General features: G+C 39.0%; 1 protein-coding gene across 6 annotated transcripts in view; it reads right to left on the bottom strand.

The window, feature by feature from the left end:
• KATNA1 (katanin catalytic subunit A1) overlaps positions 1–26144 on the bottom strand; it is a 52129-nt gene that overhangs the window by 3336 nt on the left and 22649 nt on the right. For all 6 annotated transcript variants that reach the window (XM_046005898.1, XM_046005894.1, XM_046005895.1 and 3 more), the window contains 6 exons: positions 24582–24756; positions 21715–21872; positions 16086–16266; positions 5649–5770; positions 4108–4213; positions 3073–3231 (listed from right to left, as the gene is read on the bottom strand). In XM_046005898.1, coding sequence (XP_045861854.1) covers positions 3073–3231; positions 4108–4213; positions 5649–5770; positions 16086–16266; positions 21715–21872; positions 24582–24743 — 888 coding nt within the window. In that variant the 5' untranslated portion in view covers positions 24744–24756. The remainder of the gene's footprint in view (positions 1–3072; positions 3232–4107; positions 4214–5648; positions 5771–16085; positions 16267–21714; positions 21873–24581; positions 24757–26144) is intronic.

Raw genomic sequence — 26144 nt, 5'->3', positions numbered from 1 at the left:
TGGGAAAACACTTACAGATATTGGTAAGTGTTCTACAGTTCTAAAAAAAAAATTGGTTAGGGTCGCCTGGGTGGCTCAGTGGATTAAGCCGCTGCCTTCGGCTCAGGTCATGATCTCAGGGTCCTGGGATCGAGCCCCGCATCGGGCTCTCTGCTCCGCAGGGAGCCTGCTTCCTCCTCTCTCTCTGCCTACTTGTGATCTCTCTCTCTGTCAAATAAATAAATAAAATCTTTAAAAAAAAAATTGGTTACAGAGAATCATTACCTTAAATAAAATCATAGATTCTTTCTAAGAAATCCTAATTAAGTTGCCATTTTTCTTTTGACAATACATTTATTATAGTAACTAAAGAAGTTCATAATCATTTTATTTTTAAAGATTTATTTATTTTACAGTGAGAGAGCATGAGTGAGGGGAGGGACAGAGGACGAGAGGAGGACAGCGAGGGAGAGAACAGACTCTCCCTCTGAGCACGGAGCCCAGAGTGGGGCTCGATCTCACAACTCTGAGTTCATGACCTGAGCCAAAATCGAGAGTTGATGCCTAACAGAATGAATCACCCACGTGCCTCCATAGTTAATTATTTTTAAATGAAATATCCAACGAGGGCTAATTTCTCAGAGATTACCATAAAGACAATAAAAACAAGGCTTAAGGCACTGATGGCTATCAGAGCCACCACACAAAATCAAAGCCAACCCAGAGGTAAACAGGCAAAGGTCAAAGAGAAATCCCCCAAAACATCTAAACTGTTAGATCCTGCCAGGCCTAAAAAGCTAAAATAGATTCTGAAAATTCCTAGCTGCATAATCCAATATATTACTCTTTGGTTTAAACTTACTTGATTAGGTTTCTGACACTTGAAAATGAAAGTTCTTGACAATACAACAAAAATTACACCATTAAGTTTTGGTTATGTGTTTGCTACCATGTAATGAGAAAAATCCTGGAAAGATTTGTATTTAAGTGGCATTATTAAAAATACAGGCCTTGGGACGCCTGGGTGGCTCAGTTGGTTAAGCAGCTGCCTTCGGCTCGGGTCATGATCCCAGCATCCTGGGATCGAGTCCCATATAGGGCTCCTTGCTTGGCAGGGAGCCTGCTTCTCCCTCTGCCTGCCACTCTGTCTGCCTGTGTGCGCGCGCACTCTCTCTCTCTGACAAATTAAAAAAAAAAAAAAAAATCTAAAATAAAAATACAGGCCTTGAAAAAGAAAAAGAAAAGAAAAAAGAAAAAAGACACCTGAAATATGTTTGCTTTGAGAGATTCGGGGGAGTGGGGCTGGGTCCTGGGGGAGAGGCAAGTCATCTACAGAGCAGACAAAACAAGATGTGAGAGGCACTACTCTTCACTCCAGGAAGAGTCCATATGATGAACGGGGGGGAAACATTAAACCAGTTTTAATTTGAGTTTTAAATATGAGCCCTAATCAGAAGTCCCAAAGGCAGAAGCTCCAACTAGCCAGTGATTCAGCCCCACTACTCAGCCCCACTACTCAGCAGCAGGCAACTCAAAGTAGCAGATTCCAGAAAAGCAGGCACTTAAAGATGGTTAACATCAGGGAAGCCAGTAAAAAACAAGCTGTTTGATAAGCCTTCATAAACCTCACCATAAAAAATGATGTAAATTAGGATTTTGTAAGATGCTTCCTGGCACAGAAAAAAAGGGCCATTTTTTAAAAATATAAACTCTCCATTAGAAAATATATCAAATAATCCTGAAACTGAACAGCTACTACCAATTAGCCCCTATGAGTCAGGCTCTACAGTAAGCAATTCACAAGCATTAGCCCGTTGCGCCGTCCGAACATTACAGAGGCAGCTCCTGTATTATAGTCATCCTCTCACAGATAAACTGAGGAACAGCAAAGGAATTTGCCCAGAGTTACCCAGCTAGGAAAGAGATGACGGAGGTGGGATCTGAAGCCGGGCCACCAGACCCTAAAGACCCCAAACTTAGCCGTTCATTCTATTTACGTCACATTTTTTAAAAGCCCGAGTATTCTGGAATCCTGGCAATGTAATTCTCCTTAAGCCTGAGTATTCTGGAATCCTGGCAATGTAATTCTCCTTCCCCTGAAGCAAAGGGCAAACTAATATTTCAAACTAATCTAAGAGGTTCTCCACTACTACAGTATAAACTACAGATTCCCCTACTACAGTATAAATTTCTGATAAACTATTAAGAACCTGTTGGAATTTGCATCCTGCCATATGAATTATCAAACTTGAAGGAGAAAATGGGAATTCAAACGGGGAGAAACCTTTACAGAAAACGGATAACCTTAAATCGTAAGGGTTATCATTTACTTGTCTTATTTTATTCGGAGTCCAGGAAGTAAGATCTAGCGTCATATTAACACGGTCATCTAAGGCGTTGTCCACAGTGAAGTCTTTAAAGTTAAGCATGCAAGTCCCTGTCCATATAATAAGCATAGCTCTGTCCTGATACATGTAACTACATTATTTCTTAAATGAGGCAAGACTGAAATAATCAGTGAAGCTTAACAGAGTCTGAAGTCTAAAAAGCTGTTGAATTTAATCCACTCTACTACGAACTTGTTAAATTATAATTCCTTCTACTGATACTCAGATTAGTGGGAGTTGAAGAAGGGAAAAAAGAAACTCAAAGTCATAAGAAAAAGAGGAACAATCCAAAGTCTGGATCATTAAACTTAAGGTATTTAGCATAGTTAATAGATTGGAGGTGATCTAACTTCCACAACTACTTGATTTTCACCATCTCATATTACTGTTACAACACTGCACTTATCATATATATAAGCCTACTGATTTAAAAAACATAATAATTTCAAACGCCTAGAAAAGATTAGGAAGGCAGATCCCATAATATGAGCATGCCCATAAGCCAACAGAGATGGCTCCTCCTCTGGAGGAAAGGAGACACAGAAAAACTCCAGTTACTCATGTAGGTTCTAGCTTTGAGGGCACGGGAATCACACTCTGGGCACAGTATCATCCAGCCCAGCTATTCTACACACTGGAGATGGTTACGACTCACTTCCACCCCTTTTAGAGGTAAAGAATCATTAGAGTGGTCTCAAACATTCACCATTTCGAACAGAAGACGAACAAGCTTCTCAGACTCCCCTCTGTATTTGGAAGTCAGAGTTGATGAAGACACATTGAAGAACGTTGTCTTGCATTCTGTAGCTACTGCCTTAGCAAGGAGGGTCTTTCCTGTGCCGGGTGGGCCAACCATCAACACTCCCTGTCGGGGAAAATAATAACGTAACTGAAAGATTTACCTGCCACTGTTCTAATTCATAAGAATTCCATTACTAAGAATTAATTTTCAACTAACATAAAATATTAAGAAAAATAAAAGTAAGCAAAAGGATACTTTATCACCAAGTTATTTTTTTTCATTACAAAAGGTAACTACATTATTAAAAATGTGGAACTCAGAAATGAGAAAAAAACAATGTTATAATACTGACATTGTAATAATTACACCCTAACACAGGTACCAATAGTATTTGGATACATTTCCTGCTAGTCTTTAGGTCAAACAGATTGGTTTTTTTTTGTTACATAGTTGTACTCAAAGAATGTCCAGAATTTTGTGGCTTGCTTATCATTTAATATTTTAAGAATTTTTAATAATAAGTACAGAGTTAGCCATGACCACATTTTCTATGTCCAAGAAAGTTTTTTTCAGTCTCTTTTTAGATCAACTTATGACTTTTTAAAAAGGTATTCATTCAATACAGACAGATAGGTCCCAATTTCTTAAGGAAAACAGCAAGAAGTAGAGGATACAAGTTCTGTAGCAGATACACCCAATGGAGTAGTTCTGCATTAAGCGACTTGTTCATATTTGCAAATACAAGCTCATTCTAAATCAACTTTCCAAAGGTCACACTGTACCTATTTCTTACTCTGGGAACCTTGCAATAGCTTTTCGTCTAAATAAAACATGGAGTAACGTATCTTTTACTTCAAAATTTTCCTTAAAAAATAAATAAAATAAAATTTGCCTTACTTATTCTTTCCCCTCACTTCCCTGAATAAGATAAATACTGGTTTTCTATAGCAAAGTACTTGCCGTTCACTTTGTCAACACTATTAACAGTAATAAACTTACTTTCCATGGTCTCCTAATGCCCTTAAAGAATTCTGGCATCCACATTGGTAACACCACAGCTTCCTTCAGCAACTTTTTAGCTTCTACTAAATCAGCGATATCATCCCTGAAAGAGGATATATTTTATCAACACCCTCTTAGATCACATATTTAGCTGTAGGCACTCTTGCAAAACACAGAAACACCGTTTTCCACAGCTGCCAGACTGCGAAGCCCCACGCCTGGCATGAGTGAACTCGCACACAGGGAGGAGGCCTGCCACACCAGCCAGGACACGTGCAGCACAACCTGAATCTTCAATTCCTGGCAATAATGATTTCCAACTTGGTGAATGACACCACTGGTCTATAGGCCCACTCTTAAGTATTTATCATACCATCTCATTTTAAATTCCTGCCCTTGTGATGCTCATTTTCATAAACCCCATGATTTACAAACAATGAGCCCATTTAAAAAAAAAAAAAAAAAAAGAGGGGCGGCTCAGACAGTTAACTGTCTGCCTTCAGCTCAGAGTCCTGGGATTGAGCCCTGCATCAGGCTCTCAGCTCAGCGGGAAGCCTGCTTCTCCCTCTCCCACTCCCCCTGCTTGTGTCCCTCTCTCGCTGTGTCTCTGTCAAATAAATAAGTAAAATCTTTTTTAAAAAGTAAGAATAAAAAGGGCATAAAGCAGAGACAAGGCTACAATATTGCTGCTTTGCCCCCGACCCTATTAAAATGTAGACACCAAGGATAAAGAGTATCACAGAGACTATGAAGTTACCACCAACCACCAGAAAACTCTTACTGCTACTATTACTGGTACATGTGGCATTTTCATGAAAATACATGTTGACTATATAAATACAAAATACCAAAAAATATTTTTAAAATATCCCCAAAGTCATACCTAAAAATCATTAAGATTTTAATGAAAATATATAGCAGAATTAATTTTGTGGGAAAGAGGGCCTCTTTTTTAATTTAATTTTTTTTGAAAGGGAGCTTTTAGAACTCAGTGTGATAATTACAGTTCTTTGATTAGATACAGTAAGTCAAGCTGAGAACCACTGCTCAAAGTTACAGAAAATAAAAGCAACATGCATGGGATAAACCTATAGATAACACATAACAATGGGGCATCTGGCTGGCTCAGTTGCTAGAGCATTGCAACTCCCGATCTGCATAGGGGTTGAGTTCAAGTCCCACTTGGGCACAGAGCTTACATAGGAACAAAAAACAAAAGCAAACAACACACATGCCTAAGAATCCATGCCATTTCAGCATTAGAGGATGTCCCAAAAAGAAGATGAGATGTCTGTGATCTTTAGGAGATTTTTTTTATTTAATAGAAGAAACTTATTTACTGTTTGTTATTTTATTAAATGAAGATCTCAGACAAAAGTCTGGTATAGCCGGAACCAAGTGCTGGGCTTACATTGCATGCACTCTCATTCCAGCCTCAAGGGCTGATGATCTTCAGTGCATTTACTGAAAGTAATGGTTCCCGTTACTTTTCCTAAAAGCATTATCAGCATCAGTTATCTTGCTGTGCTATAACTTACCATCGAACATTGGGATTCTGAGAAATTATATCTCTTTCCAAAGCTTCCACTAAGTCCTTATCATATCCGGTACTATCAAATTTACTTGTCTCTGATTCGGTAACTGCAGCAGGTGATTTGTTCTACATTGGGAGAAAAACACAAGACCTTCTTCTGATTGACTCAAAAATGATACTCAGAAAAACAGATTCCAGTGTTATTTTTAAAAGAGCTAATATAATAGTACAAGTAACAAGAGAATCTGAGACTATTAAGTTATCCTCTACACCAACATCAGAGTTTCATATTCAATTTTTACTTTTACATTAAAAGTATGACGAAAGTATTCAAGAAAAACAAAAATACTATGCATATGAATTGGTGAAAATCAAAAAAGTCAACACTAAGATGAACTGGTTAAAGACAGATGGCTTATGTAGTTAAGATTACAGCTCGCTTTTTTTTTTTTTTAAAGATGTAATTTATTTATTTGAGAGGGAGAGTGAGCTCACGCATGTGAGTTGTGGGGGAAGCAGAGGGAAAGGCCAAGAATCTCAAGCAAACACCACGCTGAGTGCAAAGCCCCACGCAAGTCTCCATCTCACAATCCTGAGGTCTCGACCAGAGCCAAAACCAAAAGTTGGATGCTTGACAGACTGAGCCACGCGGGTGCCCCATTGATGGCTCATTCTTAACCACCTGCTCAGCCCTCATCAATGCTCCTACGACTTTGCTTTTCTCTGTTCTCACCCTGCTCCAAAACAGCACCATCTCCAGGAGCGATCCCCTCCCACCCACCACGACTGCAGCCCACAGGGCCCCAGCTCCTAGGCCCTGCACTGAAGTACTCCAGGGCACAATGGCAAGCTCACAGAGCGCTGCAAGATATTTTACATTTTTTAGTGAAACCCAGCATTTTCTGTTGAACTCTGGGTGAAATACCAGCTCCCTCTCTGTCTCTACATTAAAACTGCTACACTCCTTTCAGTGATGCCATATTTGTGTGAGGCTGGGTTTCTGGCAATTTCTGTGATAAAAGAAATAGCGGGAGAAAATCAAGGTGAAAGAGGAATCAGAGTGAAATATCCACTCTGCCTCTGAAGTCTGAGAAACTGAGCAGCACCCAAAGTTATCTGAACTGAACTTCTTCACCGGTGTATGGGTATTCTTTTTGTCCTTGAGGGGCTGTGAAAACATCAGAGATACTCATGAATTTTTTAAGACAAGAAAATTTATGACACGCTGCCTTACTGTGAACAGTCATTTACTTGGTCTTCTACTAGAATTCTCACCCTGTCTCATTAACATTGTTTTGCCCACATGTGCGTTCTCTGTCAGCAGTGCTATCTAAAGTCAGTATTAACACCTACGCTTAACCAGTATTTATACAGTCAAAGGTCTTAACACTAGATAGTCAAAAAAAGAGTGTCTTACAATACACATATTCACTATCCAATACGGACATACAAAATTCAAGGAAGGTACTGTGCAGCCTTTAGAAGGCTGGGGCTCCTGGCTGGCTCAGACAGAAAACCATGAGACTCTTGATCTCAGGGTTGTGAGTTCAAGCCCCACGCTGGGTGCAGACATCACTAAAACAATAAAATAAAATAAACTTTAAAAAATAAATAAGGGGCACCTGGGTGGCTCAGTTGGTTAAGCATCTGCCTTCGGCTCAGGTCATGATCCCAAGGGCTCCCTGCTTGGCCTCCTTTTCCCCACCTCCTCTGCCTGCCACTTTGCCTACTTGTTCTCTGTCAAATAAATTTTTAAAAAAATCTTTAAAAAACATAAAGTAAAATAAAAAATTACAAAATAAAGAAGAGGGGCGCCTGGATGGCTCAGTGGGTTAAAGCCTCTACCTTCGGCTCAGGTTATGATCCCAGGGTCCTGGGATCAAGCCCTGCATTGGGCTCTCTGCTCAGCGGGGAGCCTGCTTCCCCCCCACCCCGCCCCCTGCCTCTCTGCCTGCTTGTGATCTCTGTCAAATGAATAAATAAAATCTTTAAAAAAAATAAAAAATAAAGAAGAGAAGATGGTTATCTTTTAGGATTTATGCAGTTGTTGTTCATTCACAAATATTTACACCAAGAACTCATTCTGTGCTAGCAGCTGTGGGGGACAGAAAGAAGACACTGTCCTTGATTACTGGGAACTCACACTGTGAGCCTAGAAAGACACAGATAGGAAAGCACTTTCTAGTTGTTTTCTTTCCTCCCATAGAACACAGAGCTGATGGGATGTCTGCAGACAAAGCAAAAATGAATTTAAGCTAGGCAGAAAGGAGAAACAAATAACAGGTCACCAAAGGGAGATATGGAATTCGAAGTGCTGACATTTTTTATAGGATTTTATTTAATTAGCTGAAATAGTACAGTTTCCTTTAAGCACATATTGATTTAGTAAGTTGCTCTGAGTAAAAATGCTAACAATTAGCAGATGAAAGGGAGCAGGAGAGGGGCTAAAAAGAACACAGCGTCCTTTCTGATGCTTAAAATAAAGTTGAAGATGAACCAATTACCCAGGAGATAAATACCCAGATTTATAACCAGCTATTGTAAAAGCTGGCAACATTATACATACAAAATCCAAATCCACTATCTCAATTAAAATAATTTAAAGTGACAGCTAGGCTTTCACTCACAGGAAAACAGAGTGCTATGGAGAACTAAAAATCCTGGCTTTAGACATTTAACAAAGACAGGACTTTGAAAAGTATAGAGAAAGGAAGGTCAACCAGGGAACCTAGACAAGGTGGTACACCTTCTAGGTTTTCTTTCTCCTTCATAAATCCAGACTCAAGGTCAAAGAAGCCAAAACCCGAGAAACACCATGGGCACACAAAAACCCAACAAAAGCTTGCTCTCTCTAGCCAGAGGACCAAGAAAGAAGGAGACTAGCAAGACGGAATTTCCAGACAACACTCTACTCTAGTCATGCACCTCAGGAAAGGCCGGATCCCAGACCTAGCCAGGCAAGCAAAAGCCTAGGCTTCCACCCTTGGGAAGCTGGAATGAAGTACTCTACACCTCCATTAGGGTGTAACAGAGGCCAATTAGGGAGCTGGAATTTTCATCCCTGCCAATCAGTAACAGGACTCCCACTCAGTAAGCAGAGATTACAGAGGAAGTGTGTGATCCCCACCCGGAAGTAACGGGGCACTGGGGTGGTGTCAGAGGAAGACTTGCAGACTCAAGACAAGGTCACTCCCACCACAATGTTACTGGAGTTCACACGGACAGCTTCCATCACAACTCAGCGGTAATGAGCCCCATTCAGGTGTCAACAGAGGCTGGGTGGGACTTCTACTTTCATCTGATTGTGACCCCTCCCCCCCATTTCCCTGATACAGCAGTGTCAGAAAAAGTTAGGTAAAACAATAGGTGTAAATAACATCTACAGTCTCATAACATAATATGAAAATGTCCAGGTTGCAATCTAAAATCACTTATTAGACCAAGAACCGCAACTTAACGAAAAGACAATCAACACATGCCAAGACCAAGAAGATAGAATTTCCTGACAGATTTGAAAACCACCATGAATTTAAAATGCTTCAAATGAGCAATTACGAACAAATCTGAAACAAACCAAAAAAACAGAAAACTTCAGAAAGAAATAGAAGACCCCAAATTAATCCATTGAGAGTAATAAGCAAAACAACACCTTGCCTACAGGGAAAAACTATTCAAATAAGAGGAATTTCTCCTCAGAAAAGGAGGCCGGAAGGAGTTGGCACAAAACTGTTCAAGAAAAAGAACTGTTAATACAGAATCCTCTAACCAGCCTTCGGGGAATGAAAGCGTAATCAAAACATTCTTAGATGAAGGAAAAATAAGAGAATTCGTTGCCAAGAGACCAACCCTAAACAAACAAACAAACAAACAAACAAACGGTTAAAAGTTGTTCTCTAAACAGAAAAGAAATAATGTAAAAAAGAACCTGGAAAGATCAGGAAGGATGAAAGGACACAGTAAGTAAAAATAGGGGTAAAGGGGCGCCTGGGTGGCTCAGTGGATTAAGCCGATGCCTTCGGCTCAGGTCATGATCTCAGGGTCCAGAGATCGAGCCCCACATCGAGGCCCACATTGGGCTTTCTGCTCAGCAGGGAGCCTGCTTCCTCCTCTCTCTCTGTCTGACTCTCGGCCTACTTGTGATCTCTCTTTCTCTGTCAAATAAATAAATGAAATCTTTAAAAAAAATAAAATAAAAAAATAAAAACGGGTAAGTACAACAGGCCTTCTTTCTCCTTTTGAGTTTTCTAATTTATTTAACAGTTGAAGCAAAACTTTAACACTGTGTGATGAGGCTAGATCTAAATGAGGGAGAGGAAATATTTGAAAACAATTATAAATGGCAGAGGATAAAGGGATATAAAGAGAAGTAAGATTTCTATACTTTATTCAAAGTGGTAAAATGACAGAATCAACCAGTACAAGTTTTGTACACGTGATATCTAGAGCAACCACTGAAAAAGCTAACACAAAGGGATATACTGAAAACCATTATGGAATATCAAAATTTAATTCTAAAAAATATTCAAGTAAGCCCCATGAAAAGGCCAGAAAAAGAACTCAGAATAAAAAACAAAACAAAAACCACATCAGAAAACCAAAAATAAAACAGCAGACTTGAACTCCAATATAACAAAATATATTAATCATAAATGGCCTATACACACCAACTAAAAGAAATAAGTAGAATAAATTAAAAACATGACTCAAGTATCGGCAATCATCAAGAAACTTGTCCAAATACAAAGATACAGGTAGGATGAATGTAAAAGAATGGAAAAAGGTTTAACGTGCAAACATTAATCAAAGAAAAACAGGAATGGCTGTATTAATATCAGACAAAGTCAATTTCAAAGAAAAAACCAAAAGCCAAAAAACAAAACATAACACCTACCAAAGACAGAGAGGGACATTACATAATGATAAACAAGTGAATCCACCTAGAAAACAAAGCAATCCTAAATGTGAACGCACCAAATAACAAAGCCACAATATATGAAGCAAAAGTCCAGAGAAGTGAACGAATTGGCAAACCTTTACATATAGCCGGAGATTTCAACAACTCATCTCTCATGCAGAACAATCAGAAAGAAAATCAGCAAGGATACAGAAAAACTGAACAGCACCATCATCCAGCAGAATATAACTGGTATTAACAGAAAGTTCCATCCAACAAGGGCAAAATACACATTATTTTCAAGTACTCATAGAACATATTTCAAGTATTCACAGAACATATACCAAGACAGACCATATTCAGGGCCATACAACAAACTTCAACAACTTTAAAATAACTGACATCATATAGAATATATTCTCTAAGCACAAAGGATTCAAACTAGAAATCAGTAACAGAGAAGTAACACAATCTCTGGCCTATCAGAAACTAAGTAACACACTTCTAAATTGCAGGGTCAAAGATAAAGTCTCAAAAAAATTTTTTAAATACACTGAATTAAATGAAAAGGAAGATAAAACATAATTTCTGGGACACAGTTAAAGCTGAGTACTGAGAGGGAAACTTACAGCACTAAGTACATAGATTAGGGAATAAGTCTTAATAATCTAAACTCCCATCTAAGAATGTACAGAAGAACAGCAAAATAACTCAAAGCAAGGAGAAAAAAGGAAGTAACAGTGATAAGAGCAAAGGCCAATGAAATGAAAAACAAAAAAACACAGGGAAAAATCAATAAAACAAAGAACTGGGACACCTGGGTGGCTCAGTCATTAAGCATTTGCCTTTGGCTCAGGTCATGATCTCAGGGTCCTAGGATTGAGCCCTGCATCAGGCTCCCTGCTCAACGGGAAGCCTATTTCTCCCTCACCCACTCCCCCTGTCTGTGTTCCCTCTCTCACTGTGTCTCAGTCAAATAAATAAAATCTTAAAAACAAATAAACAAACAAACAAAAAAACTAGTTCTTTGAAAAGGTGAATGAAACTGACAAATTTCTAGCAGCACTGAAAATGAAAAAACCAGAAAACACCAATTATCAATGTCAAAAATGATCTAGACTTGCAGATACCATAACATGGAATCTTTTTTTTTTTTTTTAAGATTTTTTTATTTATTTATTTGACAGAGAGATCACAAGTAGGCAGATAGGCAGGCAGAGAGAGAGGAGGAAGCAGGCCCCCCACGGAGCAGAGAGCCCGACGCGGGGCTCGATCCCAGGACCCCGAGACCACGACCTGAGCCGAAGGCAGCGGCCCAATCCACTGAGCCACCCAGGCGCCCCCATAACATGGAATCTTACAAAAAACTGTACATACAGTTTTTAACTGTTAAATTTGTTAACTTAGACAGAAGGGATTATGTCTTGAAAAACCAACTACCACAACTCACCTAATATGAAAGATTATTTGAACAGCCTTACAACTACTGAGGAAATTGAATTCATAATTTTAAAACCAAAAAGGAAACGTCCAAGCCTAGATGTTTCACGGACAATTTTATCAAGCATTTAAACAAGAATGACTAATCTGATATAGTCTCTTCCAGAAAACAGAAGGAACAACTCTCAATTCATCATTTTTGAAAAAGGTATGAAAGCAATTCAATAACATACAGCCTTTTCAACAAATGATGCTGGAGAAATTGCACACGTACAATAGGCAAAAAGTGAACCTCAACCTAAGTCCACAACTTACACAAAAATCAACTCACAATAGACCATGGGCTTAAATGTAAAACATAAAATTATAAAACTTTTAGAAAAAAAAAGAAAATTTTCAGGATCTAGGGCTAGGCAAAGAGTTAAAAACTTGACATCATATGGTACAATTATTTATAAATGGAATACTGGACTTCATCAAAATTAAAATCTTTTGCCTTATCAAAGATCCAGTAAAAAGGATTTTAAAAAGACAAGTTGCACATTGAAAGAAAATGTTTTCAAAACACATATTGACAGGGGCGCCTGGGTGGCTCAGCGGGTTAAAGCCTCTGCCTTCAGCTCAGGTCATGATCCCAGGGTCCTGGGATCGAGCCCCGCATCGGGCTCTCTGCTTGGCTGGGAGCCTGCTTCCTCCTCTCTCTCTCTCTGCCTGCCTCTCTGCCTACTTGTAATCTCTATCTGTCAAATAAATAAATCTTTAAAAAAAAAAAAAAAAAAAAAACAACACATATTGACAAAGGGCTAGTACCTAGAATATATAAAGAACTCTCAAACCCCAATAAAAGAATGGACAATTCATTCTGACAATGGACAACAGAGTGTAAGAGAGAGCACTGAAGAGCACTTTGTGCTTGTTTTCCTTTCCTCTAGTCCTCTGGACAGCTACTATTTAGAAGAGCAGACCAGGGGCGCCTGGGTGGCTCAGTGGGTTAAAGCCTCTGCCTTGGGCCAGGTCATGATCTCAGGGTCCTGGGATCAAGCCCCGCATCGGGCTCTCTGCTCGGCGGGGAGCCTGCTTCCTCCTCTCTCTCTGCCTGCCTCTCCGCCTGCTTGTGATCTCTCTCTGTCAAATAAATAAATTAAAAAATTAAAAAAAAAAATTGATTAGAAGAGCAGACCAACTCAGTACAGAAAGAGTGTTAGAACGTACTTATTACTGAAAAGAACAGATTATGATTCCACTTGTGCCAAAAAAAAAAAAAAAAAATCATGCATATGGAAAAGGATATACCATGGGATAAACAGATCTCAGGAGGGGTAGGAATGTGAGTTTGAGTATTTTTGTTTTTTTGTTTTTTACTTAATTCTATTTTCTGATTTTCTAAAATGAATATGTTATAAAAGATTTTAAATAGGATAAAAATCTATTCACCTTCTATGGCTCAATAGTTTTATTTCTTCCATAAAGAAAGTTTTCTGACTACCATCAACTTCTAAGAATCTGTTCTTTTTAGTCATTAGTTACTACCACTGTTAAGCATCTAATTATGCTATAATTACTTGAAATATATTAATCTGGTCTCCCCAAGTATAGTTTCTCAACAATGGGTAAATATACTCAAGACACACCAGCTGACTTGAGGGGGGGGACCTTTTTTTTTTTTTTTTAAGATTTTATTTATTTGTCAGAGAGAGAATAGCAGGCAGAGGGAGAGGGAGAAGCAGACTCTCTCCTTGGCAGGGAGCCCGATGAGGGACTTGATCCCAGGACCCTGGGATCATGACCTGAGCCTAAGGCAGATGCTAAACCAACTGAGACACCCAGGCACCCCAGGGAGAAAATCTATTTCATACATTTGTTCTCTGCCATCCTATACCCCGTGCTCAAGGTCCTGAGGATTTTGGAAATTAAGTGAAGCCTACACTCAGCAGAGATACAGATAAGACCTCCTCTTATTGCAGCTAATCTTACGTTTATTTAGTATACTTTCTTTTCCTACTCTTGGTTGAAATAGTAGAGAACCAAAGAGTGGTGGAAACACTATACGTTTAAAAACTGACGGTTAGAATACTTTCACTGATAAACAAGAACTTTTTTTCTTAAGTGAGTTTCCTTTTAGGGGATTTATTTTTGTCTTGTTTTTAACCCACAATTTCTACCTTTGCATTTATATCCATTAAGGACCATTTTGAATATAGTCACCAACATCTGAAATATCTCATTAAATTTTTGAAAAAATGCAATGGCAAACTGTCTAAACCAACAGCAAATACAGGAAAATCTCAGTTACCTGGAATGTGTGGGAAATAGTAACAGCTGACACTCAAGAAGTATGTGCTGGGAGCCAGAAAAAATTACACACTTAACCTATGAAAACTCTAGGAGACAGGTGTTAAAATAATTCTATATAAGAGGAAGTAAAACTTAGAAACACTAAATAGCTTATAGTAACACAGCCAGAAAGAGCAGTGTTGGTGCTTCAACACAGGTCTACCTGTATCTAAAGCCCATGCTCTTAATCGCCATGCTGTATTTTTGAAAAGCTTTATGTTTTCGTGCCTTACCAGCAAGATCATATTAATTTAATCTCGGTTGAATAACTGATTTGTTGATTATTATTGTGCCAGAAAATGAGGAGGTACTCAGAGAACGATGAGTACATGTCAAAAAAAGACATAGGATCTAGCTTCCAAGGTCACACTCCTCAAATCGTGGACAATTTAAGCATCAAAAAGATAGCAACAGATGATAATTCACTGAACCAATAATCCATGACTGCATACTGATAAAATTGAATAAAGAGAAAGAGATGAAGTTTTTTCTTATGGTAGGATACCAATTAATGTTTCTTTCTTTCTTTTTTTTTTATTTGACAGAGAGATCACAAGTAGGCAGAGAGGCAGGCAGAGAGAGGGGGGAAGGAGGAAGCAGGCTCCCTGCTGAGCATAGAGCCTGACATGGGGCTCAATCCCAGGACCCCGGGACCACAACCTGAGTCGAAGGCAGAGCCTTCACTCACTGAGCCACCCAGGTGCCCCAGGATATCAATTAAATGTAGAAAAAATAACAGCATTAGAAAATCATGATTTTTCAATTATCACAGGAATAACTGATTTAGGCAAGCATCACTGGATGCTAAAACAAGTAGATGAAATTTTGATGAGAAATAAGATATTTACATAGTCTGAAGGTATCTCCCCCCAAATTACTGTAAAGGGAAAAAAGAGTAACTTTATAGTGGAGAGCCTAGGCAGACACCGCCTAACAAAGCACTCCAATTTATCACAAGTCACAGAACAAATAAGCATCCTGTGTCTCCTTATTATACACTGTAAAGAACAAAACTTCTCTTCAATGGTATTCCTGTCCAAAATGCACACCCTCCATTTAATCACGAAGAAACATCAAAAACAGTCCAAACTGAGAGGCATTCTACAAAACAACTGGGCTGTACTCTTCAAAAACGCTGGCCAAAAAAGAGAAAAGCTGAGAAAGATTTTCATATCAAAGAGACTACAGAAACATGACAAAAAAATGTACTGTATGCTTCCCTACTACGTCCTTGCATGGGGATAAAATGAACTACAAATGTCATTACTGGGATAATGGGGCTAAATTTTAGGAGGGTCTGTGGCTTGATACAGTACTGTATCAATGTAAAATGTATGGGTTTTAATAACTGTACTGTGCTTATGTAGAACAATGTCCAAGTACCTAGGAAATACACTCTAAAGTATTTAAGGGTAAAAGGGCATGCAGGATACCTACAATTTACTCTCATTGTTACAGAAAAAAAAAATTGTATATAGAGAGATGATAAAGCAAAACAGGTAAAATATTAATAATTGGTAAAACTGGATAAATTTATACCATTTATACCAACTTGTTTGCAAGTCTGAAATTATTTCAAAATAAAAGGATAAAAAAAATTACTCCAAAACGTTTGCTTAATATTGTGAATGGGAAAAATCCCAGTGTAGGTGGAATATGACTAAGGTTTTATTATGGTCTGGTGGTTTCAATGACTAAAAATTATTAACATTTATACAGTCTTCATTTTTAAGGTTAATAAATATTTCACTTATGAAAACCAGTAACATTTACCTTTTCCTCTCTTCCTTTACTCTGTTCTTTCTTTTCCCGACAACGAACAGCTTTCCCTCTGTCGTTGTGAAGATTGTGGGCAGATGAACGGTGAACTCTCACAGTTGTGCCTGGACGGTTACCATGTGGCTTAGGGTCACTGTACTGAGGAGACTGGCGTTTTCTAGGTCCTGGCGAGGGTCTAATTAGACATAAGATCATGAAAATCATAATGAACTGGAGGTGGTCCAAATACAGATGAATACATATCATGTGTAAGTTAGAGTCTATGACCTAAAGAAGCCAAGGCAATAATGAAACACAAGATAAGACTGAGTGAACGAAGTCACTAAAATCTAAGATCTGATATTTCTATGTTACACAGTGGTCTGTGGTGATTTAACTAACAACAAGAATGGACTGCAGTATGGTTATATGGTAGAAATAATAGAAGGCAAATAATCATCACCTCTCCTTTGAGAGGCAGTCACTGGTGTCCATCAACGATGAATGAAAACTTCATCTGACTCTTAAAAACTGAAGACAGTAATTATCAGAGAGAGTTTTATCAACAGAACCAGAACACAGCACAGGTACAGGATTCACATGTATCCACTGGTACATGGGTAAGCTGACATTATATTATTTAGAGTATATCACAGTTCTTATATTTTAACTAATAAAATTAAGTCATTTTCCCATTTAAAACACTGGCATAACCAGTGGCTGTGGACAGTCACAAGAAGTGAGGTACAGCATCTTATGTTTACACACACTGCCTCATGTCATCTATCTTTCTGCAACAGGACTCGCAATGCCCAAATATTTCTCAGGCTCCTAGACTTGGTTGGGGCCATTAAAATGAGCAATAAAAAAAGGTAAAAGAGGCCTATTCTCAAATACCTCAAGTATGGTTAAGAAAGAAGGTATGTAAAATTAGGCAAGTATGCCAGAAAATGTACAAGAGACCCAAGTGCTACCAATGACATCAAGAGGACAGAAAATAAACTAGGCCTAGAAACACAGGAGATGAACTAAACAAGAGGTTAAAACTGCAGACAAGAAAATCAGGGGCACCTGGGTGGCTCAGTGGGTTAAGCCTCTGCTTTCGGCTCAGGTCATGATCTCAGGGTCCCAGGATCGAGCCCCACATCGGGCTCTCTGCTCAGTGGGGAGCCTGCTTCCCCCTATCTCTGCCTGCCTCTCTGCCTACTTGTGATCTCTATGTCAAATAAATAAATAAAATCTTAAAAAAAAAGAAAAGAAAATCAGTGTAGAAGAGCAGAGAAATCAAAGTGATCTTCATCTATGTAAAAAATTATAAAGACACTAACTATAGACAACGGTGAGCCTTCAGGAAGGATACTGGAGAGAAGGTGGTTCAGTGAATAGAAAATCTGAATACTAGTTCAAGAGACTTAGGTTTTAGCTAACTGCTGCTCAAAGGTTTAAGAAAGATGAGTCCAGTGCTGAGAAAGATACACGGATAAAGGGAACAGAAAGCAGGGGTATCTGCAGGTTACAAATGTTATGGAGGCATGAGATGAGGGCCTGGCTTATGGCAGTAAGCAATGTAAGTCCGAGAGATACACTATTAAAAAAGATACTCCTAGCCATGGAAAGTTGAGAATGAGGATTTGGCATGATGATAAAGACAAAAAGGAACGATGGGGGTTTGATTTTTTAATTTAGGCACCTGGATAGCCAAGTGGAGCTATTCCTTTAAAAGATGTATTTATTCTCCTTTTACTAGAAAAATAATATAAAACAGACACAGAAATATAATCAAGTGTAAAGAATAAAAGTCACCTGTAACCCTATTACCCAGAGTTACCCATTTAACACATTAGTCTATTTTCTTATAACTGCCTTTCATTTAAACAGAACTGGAACTGTTATATATACATCCACTCATATTTTTCTCTAATCATATAAGGCATTTCCTGTATCATCACCTCATAAATGGCTTTTAATGACTAGATGGCAGTTACATGTAAAATATGCCACTTTCTATCCACTTCTTACTGCTAGTTATTCATTCCTCCAAAAACTAATTTACTGAACTATCACTGTCGATATGCACTTGGAACAAAAAATTTCAAATAAGTTTAATAAAACCTTTACCCTTACAGACTAGTATCTGTGTGTGTATGTATGTGTGTGGAAGGGCGTGTCAATGAAGACATCAGATGATGCTACCAGCAGTCTAGAAAAATAAAGGAGGGTAGGGGCTCTCATCGGGGGCGGGAGGCATTTCAGGTAGGGTGGTCAGAGAAGGACTTTCTCAGGTAACATCTCAACAAGGTGAGACCTGAAGGAAATGAGAGAACAAGTCATGAAATGTCTGAGCTGAAGGAAAGGCACGTGCAAAGAAGTGAAGCATCTGTGTGTTTGACCTGCTCGAGGATGAAGAGTTGTAAGAATTCAGGTTCTAGAGTTAGTACACAGGACCGCATGTGCTGTTGAAGGAGATGGTAAAAACTTTGGGTTTTATTGTGAGATAAGGAGATATCTGAGGGATGCTGGCTTTTAAAAGACATTTTAAAAGAATCACATTTAATAGCTTTGAAGCTATTTCTAATCTTTGCTCTAAAAGGCTCAGTGAACCACCTTTTACAAATGTTTCTGTGCATGATCATAGAAGAGAACAGTGGGGGCACCTGGGTGGCTCAGTGGATTAAGCCTCTGCCTTTGGCTCAGGTCATGATCTCGGGGTCCTGGAATCGAGCCCCGCAATGGACTCTGTGCTCAGCAGGGAGCCTACTTCCCCATCTCTCTCTGCCTGCCTCTCTGCTTACTTGTGATCTCTCTATCAAATAAATAAAATCTTTTTTTAAAAAATAAAATAAATAAATAAAAGAAGAGAACAATGGATCAGCTCAATCTGTTCTTTAAATGGGACTAAAATCCAGCTGATGACAAGGTCAGAATCACCAACAGAGTTCAAGAATGAGCAAGCGCGGGGCGCCTGGGTGGCTCAGTGGGTTAAGCCGCTGCCTTCAGCTCGGGTCATGATCTCAGGGTCCTGGCATCGAGTCCCACATCGGGCTCTCTGCTCAGCGGAGAGCCTGCTTCCCTTCCTCTCTCTCTGCCTGCCTCTCTTGTGATTTCTCTCTGTCAAATAAATAAAATCTTTAAAAAAAAAAAAAAAAGAATGAGTAAGCGCTCATAAGCATGAATACAAATGAAGACTAACAAAAATATAAAGCTTTGAGGCCATATAGTTGATGGAGCAAGTAAAATAAACTACAGGAAGGAGCAAAGACACAGCAAATAAAGTCAAAGAGGAGGACTTTATAGTTAATAGTGATCCATCCAAGGCACTTAAGATGAGGGACAGAAAAAGATATTAAAGAAAGCAAAAAGCAATCAGAAAGGAAACTAGGACTTATCATCATAGAATTTCCTGATGAAGAGACTCCTCTAATTCAACGTTCTACTACTCCCAAAGAGATTCCTCCTGCCTATGCTTGTTAGACTGAGGTGACCAAGTAATTCATTAAATTTGAAAGGAACTAAATTTTCACCGGGCACATGTATTCATCAGAAAGTTCTTACCAATAAAGTCAGAAAGGAGTTACAGGGCTGTTATGGACTGAATGTGTCCTCCCAAAATTCAGTGTATTAATCTCTCATCCCCAATGAGACCATTTAGAGTAAGGGAGAAATTAAAATTAGGGGCACCAGGCTGGCTCAGTCAGTAAAGCATGTGACTCTTGATCTCAGGTTGTGAGTTCAAGCCCCATGTTGGGCATGGAACCTACTTAAAAAGAAATTAATTAATTAAATAAAGTTAAATAAGGCGTTGATCTGAGGACCCTGTCCTTGTGAGAGACACCGGAGAGCTTGATTGTTCCCAAAGACAGAGACAAGGCAGTTGTCTGCCTGGAAGAGTCCCCAGGAACCAAACTAGCAAGCACCTTGATCTTGGATTTCTGGTCTCCAGAACTGTGGGAAATAAAGACATAAAATTCTGTTGTGTGAGCCACCAGTCTAGTGTATTTTGTTACAGCAGAAGGAACAGACTAATAGCACAGGGGCCAAATGATGATTCTCCAGAAAGAGGAAAGAATAAAGAAACTAAATAGGAATAAAACATATTTATAGGCAAAGAAAAAATAAAAACACTTGACTCATTATTAGTTCTACTGAAATTAAGAAAAAAGAAAAAATAAATGTAGAAAAAGATTCACTTACAAATATTCACTTTATAATAACAAAAAGTGGAAAACAACTAGTAAGAACACAATTAACTATGTAGGTTATATATAACCCTTTAAAAGCACCCAAACCTGCAATATCTCCTAGGTAAACCTGTATTATTTCAGACTCTCAGAGAGTGAAAACCCAGATAAGTGCCCCAAGAGATCTTTAGGTATTCTAGAGTTTGAGAATAACTGGCACGGCAGAGAATGTCAGTTTTGTAATCAAATATATCTGTGTTCAAATTCTAGCTCCACCAATTATTAGCTTTGTGATAATGGGGGAAAGTCACTGTACATCAAACTATCTTATCTGCAATATAAGGAAAACAACTTATTTGAAAGGCTAACTGTGAATAAATTAACATGTATAGTTCTAACAGTGCTTAGGACACATGAGCACTCAACATCCAACACTTAACATAAAATACAATCGAGCACTGAGAGTTACAAATGACAATGTGAAGCTGAAAAACACATGAGCAACGTCTTATTAGTGCAAGGTTCTCAAACTGATTAGCGGGCAAAGGACCTGCAAATGTGTTTTTTTTAGAATGCTCTTACACACTCCCATGTTTAGGTTCACAATACAAACTAGGAAATCTATTAGGTGAGTGGAATAGATAAGTGACACTTGTCAGTAAAAAATATGCAGGGAAACCAAGCATGACTGGCTGTGTAGAACATTTCAGTAAGTATCACTTTCACTGTTCATTTGCCAGCTCCAGATAATAGGAAGCCAAGGGAAAAAATGGCCAGAAAAACCCCTAAAATAGAGAACATTTTATCCTTTTCTTCCTGTGAATAAAAAGCCCATTTTTCAGGGCACCTGAGTGGCTTAATTGGTTAAGTGTCTGCCTTTGGCTCAGGTTATGATCCTGGGGTCCTGGGATCGAGACCTGCATCGGGCTCACTGGGAAGCCTGCTTCCTGCTCTCTGTCTGCCTCTCTGCCTACTTGTGATCTCTCTCTGTCAAATAAAAAATAAAATCTTTTAAAAAAAAAGCCCATTTTTCATTTTAACAATTCTGATGAGCAGCAGTATTCTATGACAGCCTGTTTGAGAACTACTGTTTTAATCTAACTCCCTCACTTTACCTAAGAAAAATCTGAAGCCTAGAAAGATTACATGTTTTTTCCAAAGCTGCGGATAGTGGCAAAGAGAGAATGAGAGCCCAGATATTTCAATTCCCAGCTCCTTCCATAAGATAATGTTGTCTCAACTACTTCTATAACCTCACTCACAAAAGCGTAGTTTTGGGTTATTTCCACCTAAGTTTAATTTATCCACATGGGTCATAGCTACATGATACACAATGTAAGAGTTCTAAAAGGCATTCAGTAAAAAACCTTCTCCTGTTACTGTGTCCCGACCACCCAGCTCTCCTAGATATAGCCAACGGTATTAGTTTCCAGCACCAATATGTTTCTTGAAAGGTCTCTACTCACCTTCGTTCAACAGGCACAGGCAAGGACCAGACTTCCCCCTCAGAGGCTGGGAGCTCATGCTGTGCAGCTTTCAGTGGAGTGTTGTCTAGCTTAAAGCTCTCCAGGGTTTTCATAATATCCTTAACATGTTTAGCTTCCACATTTATTTCCTCCCAAACCTGGTGTCAAAGGAGAATATGGCTCTTTAAATATCTATAACCAATAAATCACGGCCAAGACTAAACCAGGGCCATTTATTAGAGACGTTGGAAACCTCCATTTTGACATCAGCTATCCCATAAATCATGCCAAAATATTCTGTCAAAATTTTAAGGATGGTTCATTAAGGAGCGCCTGAGTGCCTCAGTTGTTTTAAGCATCTGCCCTTGGCTCGGGTCATGATCCCTGAGTCCTGGGATCGAGCCCTACATCGGGCTCCTTGCTCAGTGGAGAGCCTGCTTCTCCCTCTGCCTGCCACTCTGCCTACTTGTGCTCCGTCTGTCAAATAAATAAATAAATAAAATTTTAACACCCCCCCACAAAAGAATGGTTCATTAAGTTTTTATTTGCAACTGTAAGAAAAAAATGAATTAAATATTCTGACCAATTAAACCATATTATTAACATATGGTTTGTACTCAAACTGCATAACATACTGAAGTTAGCTATAACTTTCTTTTTGGAAATTCTGGTAAAAATAATCCTTTTGTAAATTGCTACTTTGATGGTTTTTATGCTGTTATTGGACTTTTTTTTTACGATTTTATTTATTTATTTGAGAGAGAGAGATCACAAGTAGGCAGAGAGGCAGGCAGAGAGAGCAGGAAGCAGGCTCCCCAGTGAGCAGAGAGCCCGACGCGGGGCTCGATCCCAGGATCCTGGGATTATGACCCAAGCCGAAGGCAGAGGCTTTAACCCACTGAGCCACCCAGGTGCCCCCTGTTATTGGACTTTTAAAATGGTGATGAGAACGCACTAATTTCATAGCTCATTAAAGGACTGAAACCTATAGTTTGAAAAATATGGCTTCAGATGACAAATAGCACAATTCACATAAAACCAAGATTTCTTTTAAGCATTCTCGACTCAATTTATAAACAATATATACAAAATATTGAAATAAAGTTGGTAATTTTTTTTTGTAATGTTTGGTTTTAAAACTAAATGATTTAAGCATCTTTACCAAAAAAGCGCAGACTTTTGGGGTGCCTGGGTGGCTCAATCAGTTAAGTGTCCCACTCTTGGTTTTGGCTCAGGTCATGATCTCATGGTTGTGGGATTGAGCCCTGTGTAAAGTACTGTGCTCAGCAGGGAGTCTGCTTCCCCCTCCACTCGCCTGCACACTCTACTCTCTAAAAATAAATAAATAGGGGTGCTTGAGTGGCTTATTTGGCTGAGTGTCAGGTTCTTGATTTTGCTTCAGACCATGATCTCAGGCCTATGACATCAAGCCTCACGTCTGGCTCCAATTAGCCACACAGTCGGTCAGCATGGAATCTGCCTGTGATTCTCTCTCTCCTTCTGCCCTTCTCCATCCTGCCCCACCCCCACCCCAAATAAATACATAAATCTCATAGGGGAAAAAAAAAAAAGCTTAGACTTTTAAAATAAAAGTCTCTGGGCTAAAGGGGCACCTGATTGGCTCAGTCAAGTGTCCAACTCTTGATCTCAGTTCAGGTTTTGATCTCAGGTTGTGAGTTCCAGTCCCACCTTGGGCTCCATGCTGGGTGTGGAATTTACTTTAAAAAAAGTCTCCAGCCAACAAACATAAGTCTTCCAGTGACAAATTTAAAACTCTTTATAAAATAAAATACTTTCCCTCTTCTGGTAATGTAAGGGATATGCAGAGGCAGATTTAGGGGAAAAGGTTTAAGTTCAAAGAGGTAGGATATTTCCCTCTTTTGAAGAAATTAAATATAGGGTGCCTGGGTGTCTCAGTTGGGTAAATGGGCTGCCTTTAGTTTGCTTTGCTTCTCCCTCTCCCTCCACCTGCTGCTCCCCCTGCATGTGCTCACTCTCTTCCTCTCAAATAAATTTTTAAAATCTTACAAAAAAAAAAAAAAGGAACCAAAATTAAGTACAAAAATGGAATACTATTCATAAAAGCAGTTTAGTGGAATCTGAGGGATAACACTGTACCAAGAAGACCAGCTCAAAAAGACTATTAAATTCTGCTAACATTTCTTTCCTCTATGATGTACCTAACCTTGCTAGAAGTGCCATCTTCAGGTGGACTTATAACCTCCACACTTTCCTCATATGGGATTCAAATAGGGTCTGCTTTAGAATATTCTACAGAGGGACGCCTGGGTGGCTCAGTTGGTTAAGCGGCTGCCTTCAGCTCAGGTCATGATCCCAGCGGCCTGGGGTCGAGTCCCACATCGGGCTCCTTGCTCAGCAGGGAGCCTGCTTTTCCCTCTGTCCCTGCCTGCCACTCTGTCTGCCTGTGCTTGCTCTCTCTCTCTCTCTCCCTCTCTCTCTCTGACGAATAAATAAATAAAATCTTTAAAAGAAAAAAAAAAGAATATTCTACAGAGAATCCGTAGCCATGATTCAGCTGTCATCTGCAGTTTCAACAATGGCTTAATAAAGTCAATTCTAATTTTACCAGGTAAAAAAATGTGATGTAGAAAAAAACCATCAAAACCATTATTTTTTAAAATCTATTACATTCCAACAACTATAACTGAGTAGAACTCGCAATACTGATGACAGTGACTATGGATATTATTAATACAATAAATCAAATTTCAAGTAACATCATATATAAATCCATGTAACAAACCACACACTCTTCACGTGTAACTGCAAAAGGCACTGACAAGCTCTTCAAGTCTTCTCTTTTGAGTGCTTAAACCATGAAGACACACAGCAGCCATGATTCTCACCTGTTGCCACTTCTGCTGGAGATAGGTATCCTTGACTGAATACAGATACTTGTTCATCTGGTCAAGAACTCCCTGATAATACACCATCGCAGAGTCATAGTTGCCCAGCAGCGCATATTCACGGGCCAATTTTACATTCTCACTAATCATAAGAAGACTCATGCTCACTTGTAAGCTAAAAAAAAAGATTTTCACATTAAATGTCTCCTAAAAATAAGTATACAAAGAGTTTCTCTAAAGTATACACTCTAAATAGTTTCTCTGAAATATATACAAGTTGGGGCTCCTTCAAGAAGCTCACAATCACACACACTGCACTTTCCATCTGTTATTTGATCAAGCCATTTCTCCTTCTTCAAAGAGTTCTTGATTCCCACACACAAACCCCACCAATGCTTCAAAGTCCAGCTCCAAGGGCAGTTCTCCCAGCATATCTACCCTCTGAACTTCTCAGTCTAAAATAAACTCTTCCCCTTCTAAAGCCTGCTGACGCTTTACCAGGCCAGACCAAATTTAAATAAAAACGAAGGGGCACCTGGCTGGCTCAGTTGGTGAAGCATTCAACTCTTGATCTCAGGGATGTGAGTTCAAGTCCCATGTTGGGTGTGGAAATTATTTACAAACAAAATCTTACAAAAAGAAAAAAGAAAAGAAAACCCCAAAACACTGGAAAATACTTTTAAAAATCAAACTATGGGTCACTTAAAAATTAAGAAACAAATCTTGGTGAAACTGCTAAAGGAAAAGAAAAAAGAACATTCAAATAAATGAAACACAAAATGAAAAAGAGAAAATAGGGGCGCCTGGGTGGCTCAGTGGGTTAAAGCCTCTGCCTTCGGCTTAGGTCATGATCCCAGGATCCTGGGATTGAGCCCCGCATCGGGCTCTCTGCTTGGCGGGGAGCCTGCTTCCTCCTCTCTCTCTGTCTGCCTCTCTGCCTGCTTGTGATCTCTGTCAAATAAATAAATAAAATCTTAAAAAAAAAAAAAGAAAGAAAGAAAAAGAAAAAGAGAAAATAACTAGATGGATCTGAGTTGAAAGTAAATGAAATTTTGGAGGCAACAGGGTGGCTCAGTAAGTTAAGCGACTGCCTTCAGCTCAGGTCTTGACCCTAGAGTCCCAGGATCAACCCCTCATCAGGCTCCCTTTCCTTTTGCCTATTGGTCCCCCTGCTTATGCTCTCTCTGTCAAACAAATATTTTTTGAAAAGATGAAATTTTTAAAAAATTTTATTTTTTCAGTGTTCCAAGAATCACTGTTTTAAGATTTTATTTATTTATATGAGAGAGAGAGAGCACGAGACAGGACAGGCTTAGAGGGAGAAGCAGACTCCATGATGAGCAGGGAGCCTGAGATGGGACTCGATCCTGAAACTGAGATCATTACCTGAGCTGAAGGCAGACGCTTAACCAAATGAGCCACCCAGGCACCTGAAATTTTTTCTCCTTTAAAAAGTTTTTCTTCCCTTATTTCCTAGAAAATGGAATTTTAATGAAAGAACTCTACCTTTAAAAGGCTTCAGGTCCAGAGGATCATTTTATAGGTGGGTTTTACCCACCCTCT

This window comes from Meles meles, chromosome 5, assembly GCF_922984935.1.
Source record: "Meles meles chromosome 5, mMelMel3.1 paternal haplotype, whole genome shotgun sequence".
NCBI classification, from domain to species: domain Eukaryota; kingdom Metazoa; phylum Chordata; class Mammalia; order Carnivora; family Mustelidae; genus Meles; species Meles meles.
Note: the sequence above shows the minus strand (reverse complement) of the source record. Positions and strands in the feature narration are given on the sequence as shown.